At 35.7% G+C, this 8,636-nt stretch overlaps 1 protein-coding gene across 1 annotated transcript; it reads right to left on the reverse strand.

The window, feature by feature from the left end:
- Window positions 1-7,097: 7,097 nt before the first annotated feature.
- Window positions 7,098-8,357, reverse strand: LOC107625005 (uncharacterized). The gene has a single exon (XM_016327513.3). It carries the CDS (start codon window positions 7,887-7,889, stop codon window positions 7,341-7,343), a length of 549 nt encoding a protein of 182 aa, XP_016182999.1. The 5' UTR covers window positions 7,890-8,357; the 3' UTR covers window positions 7,098-7,340.
- Window positions 8,358-8,636: the final 279 nt, after the last annotated feature.

Below are 8,636 nucleotides of genomic sequence, written 5' to 3' on the forward strand. Positions count from 1 at the left end.
TTTCTTGCTTCTGTGTAAGAAAGAAAAGAGAGAGTATTTTTATTTCTTGTTGTGTGTTGTACGTAAAGGCTATGATGCCTTATTTATAGTAGTACAAAATCAACCTTCATTAAAGGTTGGTCTTCAAATTTCTTCCTTGAAAATAAATCTTTGCATGGGAAAGATTATTAACCGCCCAATTGATAAATGGGCATTCATTTCATGTTTATCCCAACACTCCCCCTTGAATGCCCATTAAGGATTATGCCTCGTTAAAACCTTACTAAAGAAAACCCAATGGGAAAAAACCTTAGTGAAGGAAAAAGAGTACAATATCCTTTAGTGATGGGGACTGCCTCATTAAAAACCTTGTCAAGAAAAACCCAATGGGAAAAAACCTGACCAAGGGAAAAAGAGTACAGTCTCCCCCTCTTGCCGACATCATTTAATGTCTCGAAATCGGCGCATTCCAATCTCATGTACCAATCTTTCAAAGGAGGATTTTGGGAGTGATTTTGTGAATAAATCTGCCAGATTGTCACTTGAGCGGATCTGTTGCACATCAATTGTCCCTTGATTTTGAAGATCATGAGTGAAGAAGAATTTGGGAGAAATATGCTTTGTTCTATCGCCTTTGATGTATCCACCCTTAAGTTGAGCAATGCATGCTGTATTATCTTCAAACAGGACAGTTGGAGCTATCTTATGATCAATTAGTCCACATGATGACAGAATATATTGAATCAGACTCCTCAGCCAAAAACACTCGCGACTAGCTTCATGAATCGCCAGTATTTCAGCATGATTAGAGGAGGTTGCTGCTATCGTCTGTTTCGTGGACCTCCATGATATAGCTGTACCACCATATGTGAATAGGTATCCTGTTTGAGACCTCCCTTTATGTGGATCAGACAGGTATCCGGCATCTGCATAGCCAACTAGTTGTGACTTGGATCCATAGGGATAAAATAATCCCATATCAACCGTCCCATGAAGATATCGAAAGATTTGTTTGATTCCACTCCAATGTCTTCTGGTTGGAGAGGAACTATATCTTGCTAGTAAATTCACAGCAAATGATATATCGGGTCGCGTATTATTAGCAAGATACATTAGCGCTCCAATGGCACTAAGATATGGTACTTCAGGACCAATGATATCTTCATTTTCTTCTTTAGGACGGAATTGATCCTTTTTCACATCCAAAGATCTTACGATCATTGGGGTACTTAATGGATGTGACTTATCCATATAAAATCTTTTCAAGATCTTTTCTGTGTATGTTGTTTGATGAATAAAGATCCCACTTTTTATATGCTCAATCTGCAGGCCGAGACAAAATTTAGTTCTTCCAAGATCTTTCATCTCAAACTCTTCTTTTAGAATTTTTATAATTGTTGGAATCTCTTCAGGAGTCCCAATGATATTTAAATCATCAACGTACACAGCAATTATAATAAATCCGGATGCAGATTTCTTTATGAAAACACACGGGCAGATATCATCATTCTTGAATCCGTTTTTGGCCAGATACTCAGTAAGATGATTATACCACATTCGTCCAGATTGCTTTAGACCATATAAAGATCTTTGCAATTTGACTGAGTATAACCCTTGCGAATATTCATTGGATGGTTTAGATATCTTTAGTCCTTCAGGGACTTTCATATAGATATCACGATCTAATGAGCCGTATAAATAGGCTGTTACCACATCCATTAAATGCATATGCAGTTTATGATATGCAGATAAACTGACCAAATAACGCAATGTTATCGCATCCACTACTGGGGAATACGTTTCTTCATAATCTATACCGGGCCTTTGTGAAAAACCTTGTGCCACAAGTCGGGCTTTATAGCGCACAACTTCATTTTTCTCATTTCGTTTTCTCACAAATACCCACTTATATCCAACAGGTTTTACATCTTCAGGTGTACGGACTACAGGTCCAAAGACTTCACGTTTTGCAAGTGAGTCTAATTCAGCCTTCATGGCTGCTTCCCATTTTGGCCAATCATTTCTTTGTCGACATTCTTCAACTGATCTTGGCTCAAGATCCTTACTTTCATGCATGATATCTAATGCCACATTATATGCAAATATTTCATTGACAATTGTCTTATTTCGGTCCCATTTCTCTCCTGTAAAGACATAATTTATCGAGATCTCGTCATTTTCACAATTTTCAGGTACCTGAACGTCTTCTGGCGTTATATCAGAATTTTGGACAACTGCCGGTGTCTTTACTATGTCTTTTTCAACAGGAATATTATTTACCTCTTTTCTCTTTCGAGGATTTTTGTCTTTGGAACCGACAGGCCTGCCACGCTTCTGGCGTGTATTTGCTTCCGTGGCTATTTGCCCTACTGGGACATCAATTCGAATTGGGGCATTTTCCGCCCTGCCACGCTTCTGGCGTGAATTTGCTTCAGTGGCTACTTGTCCTACTGGGACGTCAATTCGAATTGAGGCATTTTCCGCTGGTATGTAAGATTTGGTTATCCTCTTTGTATCGGAAAATGCATCAGGCAATTCATTTGCTATTCTTTGCAAATGTATAATCTTTTGAACTTCTAGTTCACATTGCCCTGATCGAGGATCTAAATGCATCAACGATGATGCATTCCAATTAAGTTCCTTTTTAGGAAACTTATTCTCTCCCCCTAATGTTGGAAATTTTGATTCATCAAAATGACAATCGGCAAACCGGGCTTTAAACACATCACCAGTTTGTATTTCAAGATACCTCACTATAGAGGGAGAATCATATCCAACATATATCCCCAATTTTCTTTGGGGTCCCATTTTGGTGCGATTAGGTGGCGCAATGGGAACATATATCGCACACCCAAAAATTCTTAAATGGGAAACATTTGGCTGCTGGCCAAAAGCTAATTGTATAGGAGAGAATTGATGATAACTCGTTGGCCTCAAACGAATAAGTGCTGCGGCATGTAAAATAGCATGCCCCCAAACCGAGGTTGGGAGATTTGTTCTCATAAGCAAGGGTCTAGCAATTAATTGGAGGCGCTTAATAAGTGATTCTGCTAACCCATTTTGTGTGTGAACATAAGCTACTGGATGTTCAACACTTATTCCATTAGCCATACAATAAGCATCAAAAGCTTGGGAAGTAAATTCACCAGCATTATCAAGACGAATTGCTTTAATTGGATTTTCTGGAAATTGTGCTTTTAATCGAATAATTTGAGCCAGTAATCTCGCAAACGCCAGGTTGCGAGAAGATAATAAGCACACATGTGACCATCTCGAAGATGCGTCTATCAGGACCATAAAATATCTAAAGGGTCCACATGGTGGATGAATAGGTCCACATATATCACCTTGAATCCTTTCTAGGAATTCAGGGGACTCAAATCCAATCTTTACTGGTGATGGCCTTAAAATTAATTTCCCTTGAGAACATGCAGCACAACAAAATTCACTAGATTTAAGAATCTTCTGGTTCTTTAGTGAATGTCCATGAGAGTTTTCAATAATTCTTCTCATCATGGTTGTTCCCGGATGACCCAATCGGTCGTGCCAAGTTATGAACTCATTTGAGTTAGTAAACTTCTGGTTTACAGTGGCATGTGATTCAATTGCACTAATCTTGGTATAATACAACCCAGATGAAAGTGAGGGTAATTTTTCTAATATAACTTTCTTATTTGAATCATGAGTTGTTATACATAAATACTCATGATTTCCCTCATTCATCGTCTCAACATGATATCCATTTCGGCGAATATCTTTGAAACTCAACAAGTTTCTCAGAGACTTGGTAGATAATAGTGCATTATTTATTATAAATTTTGTTCCTCCAGGAAACAAAATTATAGCTCTTCCGGAGCCTTCTATCACATTGCCTGAGCCAATAATAGTGTTAACATATTCCTCTTTTGGCGCAAGATGGGTAAAATATATATCACTTTTGAGAATAGTGTGTGAACTTGCACTATCCGCAAGGCATACATCTTCATTACATATCTTTGCCATTCTTCAAAAACAAATAATAATTAAATGAGTAGTATGCACAGTTAAATTGAATACTTGATCAGAATTATTTTTCTAAGAAACACTGTACATAAAATAATGTCATATACTGAAATTTTATTTTAAAATTTGACACAATTAATAATTTCAAAATTCATAAATATTAATATTTCATTATTTATGTACATCACATTTGAAACTTAAATACATAGAAAATAAAACTTAACAATAAGTTCTTTACATTATTTATTTACATATATACTTCACAATCCCATAGATTAAACTATTCCATCATTGATCAAATGACCAATATTTCCTTCAGGATCCTCAAAGAAATCAGATACATCATAATGAGTGGTGGAGTTCTCAGCATCATTTGAAACAAAATTTGTTTCCTTTCCTTTGTCGTTCTTTTTCAAAGATGCCTGGTAAAGATCGACTAGGTGCCTTGGGGTACGACAGGTACGAGACCAATGGCCCTTTCCACCACAGCGGAAACACTTCTCCTCGGTTGATTTATTCTGCCCGATATTCTTTTCTTTGTCCCACTTCTGGTGAGATCCTCTCTTTTGAACATAATTCTTTTTCCTTCCATAATTTTTCTTGTTATTAAAAGCTTGCCATTTACCTCTTCTGGGGTAATGATTTGCCGCATTTACTTCAGGAAATGGGGCGGCGCCAGCTGGACGCGCTTCATGATTTTTCAATAACAACTCATTGTTGCGTTCGGCAACAAGAAGGCAAGAAATTAACTCAGAATATTTCTTAAACCCTTTGTCTCGATACTGCTGCTGCAGGAGCACATTCGAGGCATGGAAGGTTGAGAAAGTTTTCTCCAACATATCATGATCAGTTATTTTTTCCCCACACAATTTCATTCGTGAGGTGATTCGAAACATTGCAGAATTATATTCATTTATAGATTTAAAATCTTGTAAACGCAAATGCGTCCATTCATATCGGGCCTGAGGAAGTATCACCGTTTTCTGATGATTATACCTTTCTTCAAGGTCTTTCCAAAGATCTGCAGGATCTTTTAATGTAAGATACTCATTTTTCAATCCTTCGTCAAGATGACGACGGAGAAAAATCATGGCTTTAGCTTTATCCTTCTGGGATGCATTATTTTCAGCCTTAATGGTATCTCCAAGATCCATTGAATCAAGATGGATTTCAGCATCTAGTATCCATGATAAATAATTGTTTCCAGATATATCGAGAGCATTGAATTCAAGATGAGAGAGTTTCGACATAATGAAAATTTGTTACCTGAGTCTTCCTAAAGATTTGATCAGAGTCTCGTGCTGATAACGTGTTGTGAAATAAAAGATATATATAATAGAGATGTACAAATAGAAGACTCTAGTATTAAAATAATTAGCCCAATAATAATTTATATATATATAATAATATTATATGTTGTAATGTGTATATATATACAAAGATAGAAAGAAGTATTAAAAATAAAGAGAGAGAGAATCTCATCTGTTTATTGTTGCAATTTCAATATAATAAAGATGGTTAATATTGCTATTAATATTATATGTAAAGAGTAATAGAAAATAGAATTTAAAATACTTATAAAATAAAATAGGAGAAAGAATTGTAGTAGAAATATAAGGAGAATAGTATTTGATTGTAGCATAAAGAGGGAATAGATTTCTTGCTTCTGTGTAAGAAAGAAAGAGAGAGTATTTTTATTTCTTGTTGTGTGTTGTACGTAAAGGCTATGATGCCTTATTTATAGTAGTACAAAATCAACCTTCATTAAAGGTTGGTCTTCAAATTTCTTCCTTGAAAATAAATCTTTGCATGGGAAAGATTATTAACCGCCCAATTGATAAATGGGCATTCATTTCATGTTTATCCCAACACTTTCTACCATTATTAAAAAAATTATGGTACTATTACTAGTACTAATGCCAATTATAATTCTAATTTATGCGTCCAAGCATTGCTTGAAATACAAACATGTTTTTTTCCTAAGGTTGCTTGAAATAGAAACTTAGTACTAAATGAAATTCAGTAATAAAAGTGGCGTGTTATAGCATGCTAACTTGCAAATTGTGTAAAGAAACAAATTACTTGAAGTTGTTTGAGCAATTGTAACAAAGATAAAAACAAGACTAACGTATAAATATGAAATATGAAGCAATTGAATAAAAGAGTGATCCACTGAAGTCCCCAAAAAATAATTAAAAAATATATAAAGAAAAAAAAAAGTGTCAGTTCAGCAATCAGAAGTAAGCCTAACGTAGAAAAACTTCACTAACATAAATTCTAAACAACTATACAAGGAGTTATTAAATCATTCATATAAAATATATATTAAAATAAAAAATATATATTAAAATATATAAAATAATATAAAATTTTTGTTTTAAAACCTTAGTATTACTATATAATTTTAATTTTTTTTTTGTTATTCTTAAAATGTAAACCTAAAATTATTTATTAAGAAGTAATACTTAGCATTACTAATCTCATTTTTTTTATTATTACAAATATATAACAAATAAATACATAACATATTAATCCTTTAGTGATAGTCCTCTTTGAATGACAAATGAAATCCTCCTTTGTAGTGTTGGCGTTAAAAAACATGGCAGTCCCGTTTCAAACTTGTGTGATTCAAGAATCAAGATCATCCACTCTCACTCCTTTTTATTTATAATAGTAAAAATTATACATAAAAATAATTGAATTCAATGATTACACATAATTTTAGAGCACAAGTAAATAATAAATATAGCTTCAAAAAATATATATACAAATATTTCTCGTATGATCTAAGAGCACACATCAAACCTCTAATATTTGGAAATGAAGCAATCTAATTTCACTGATAAGAGCAAAAAAATATGATATTTGAACGAATTAACAATTAAGAATGGAAACTGAAACAATCATCAAAATATCACCTTATAATTTTATAAATTTACCTGATAATAATCTATTGCTTCTATTCTAACATGACAAAAATTAAACGAAACACACAAACGACATGTCGCAAATTAACAAACACAAATGAACAAGTTGACTAATTCAGAATATTAAAACGCCGAGAGGAAATTCGAAACAAATTCAACCAAAAAATTAAAAAAAAATGCTAAAGAAAATTATCGAAAGGAGACATGTAATTTGCATGTTTAATCCGATACATCACGAGGCATGACATACAACAAGTTGCATGCATCATCACAAAATGCAGATTTACCAAATATCCTAATCCTAGATTTATAAATATAGAAAACAAGAAATCTAAAATTTCGATTTTTTCTCTTTCCCGTTCGTTTAAGAAACAGCCAATGGGATCCTCCCACGTGTCTCTAACGGACTTTCCCCTTTGTTTTCTGTTTAGATCACAAGTGTAAGTAGCGAGCCAGCTGGGCAGGGTTCACCACTCCAGGAAGGTGGACCCCGTCGCACTTGAACAGGCTCGCTACTTTCGCGTACCTTTCCCTCTGCTCCTCCGTCTCACGGCACACTTTGGAGGCTGTTGTCGCCGTCGTCGTAGCCGCTCCTCCTTTCTCGCTGCAGTCCTCTTTCTCCGCTACAATTGGGCTTTCGGGCCAGGATTGGGCCCACGGTTGGCCCAGGAGGGTCCCTTTGGTGAGATACTCGTGGGCCAGGAACCCAGCTAATAATTGATTAGACGGAGTTGTCGATTCAAAACCCTTGACGCTGCTTGGGCTTGATGTTGATGGGGATGTAGCTGCTGCTGTTGGTGTTGTTGTGGTGATGGGCTCTAAAACGGGCCGAGGTGTGGGCCTGTCTGGCTTAAGTAATTTCGATGAGGTTGTTGTGGTTATGGGCTTGGGCCTTTCAAACGGGTCTTCTCTCTCTTTTCGTTTAGGTCCACTAGGTGTCAGCACGCGACGAGGGGGGAGGCGCATCGTTTTGGTATTCATGGCTACCTATCCGCATGCCACGTCACCACCCAACCCAGGCAAAGAAGTTTTTTCAAATTTAAAACTTGAAAAGATAGAGAGGAAATTTTTTAAAGAAAATAAGATGCCAGCGGTAATTTTCTATTGTGTTAACGAGGGAATGTGGGGCAGAAAAAGAAGGTGAAAGGGCAAAAGAGTAAGTTGAGAAAATAATTAAGGGTAAGACAGTAAATATATAACGAACAGATGGGACAGAACAGAGGGTCAAGATGATGTGATTAAGAGAGGGGAAAGATCATAAAAATAAAAATAAAAATAAAAAACAAAAAAAAGATGAGAGAAATTTGTGGCTGAAATCTGGGAAATTATTTTTCTAAGGTTTCAAATATAAAGAGCAGAAATGGGAGAGGTGAAGAGAGAGAAAGAGAGAGAGAGATGAACAAAGAGACGGAGAGGGAGAGAGAATGTGTGGGACTGACGGGGTTGGAGGAGAGAATGCGCAGAGGATGAGGGGCCTCGTTATTTATAGGGGAGATGATAGCTAATTGGCCTTGAGATTTTGGTTTATTACCGAACTACCATTGACATAATGAATTACTTGAATGCCCCTAATCTTTTGTATTTTTTTTGAGCACGGAAACTATCTTATACAATTTTCCTTTTCTTTTTCTTTTTCTTTTTCTTTTGCCCCTTGTGAGGTTTAGACACGGCGCAAGACTTAATTGGGTTTGGGGGAGGCAGCTTGCTTTAGCTTATCATATTTTGTTA

The sequence above is a fragment of the Arachis ipaensis genome, chromosome B2, assembly GCF_059453495.1.
Source record: "Arachis ipaensis isolate K30076 ecotype BB chromosome B2, ASM5945349v1, whole genome shotgun sequence".
Lineage (NCBI taxonomy): Eukaryota > Viridiplantae > Streptophyta > Magnoliopsida > Fabales > Fabaceae > Arachis > Arachis ipaensis.

Bases quoted from the DNA above. Each gene is read 5' to 3' on its own strand.
- LOC107625005 (XM_016327513.3), bottom strand. From the start codon at position 7,889: ATGAATACCAAAACGATGCGCCTCCCCCCTCGTCGCGTGCTGACACCT.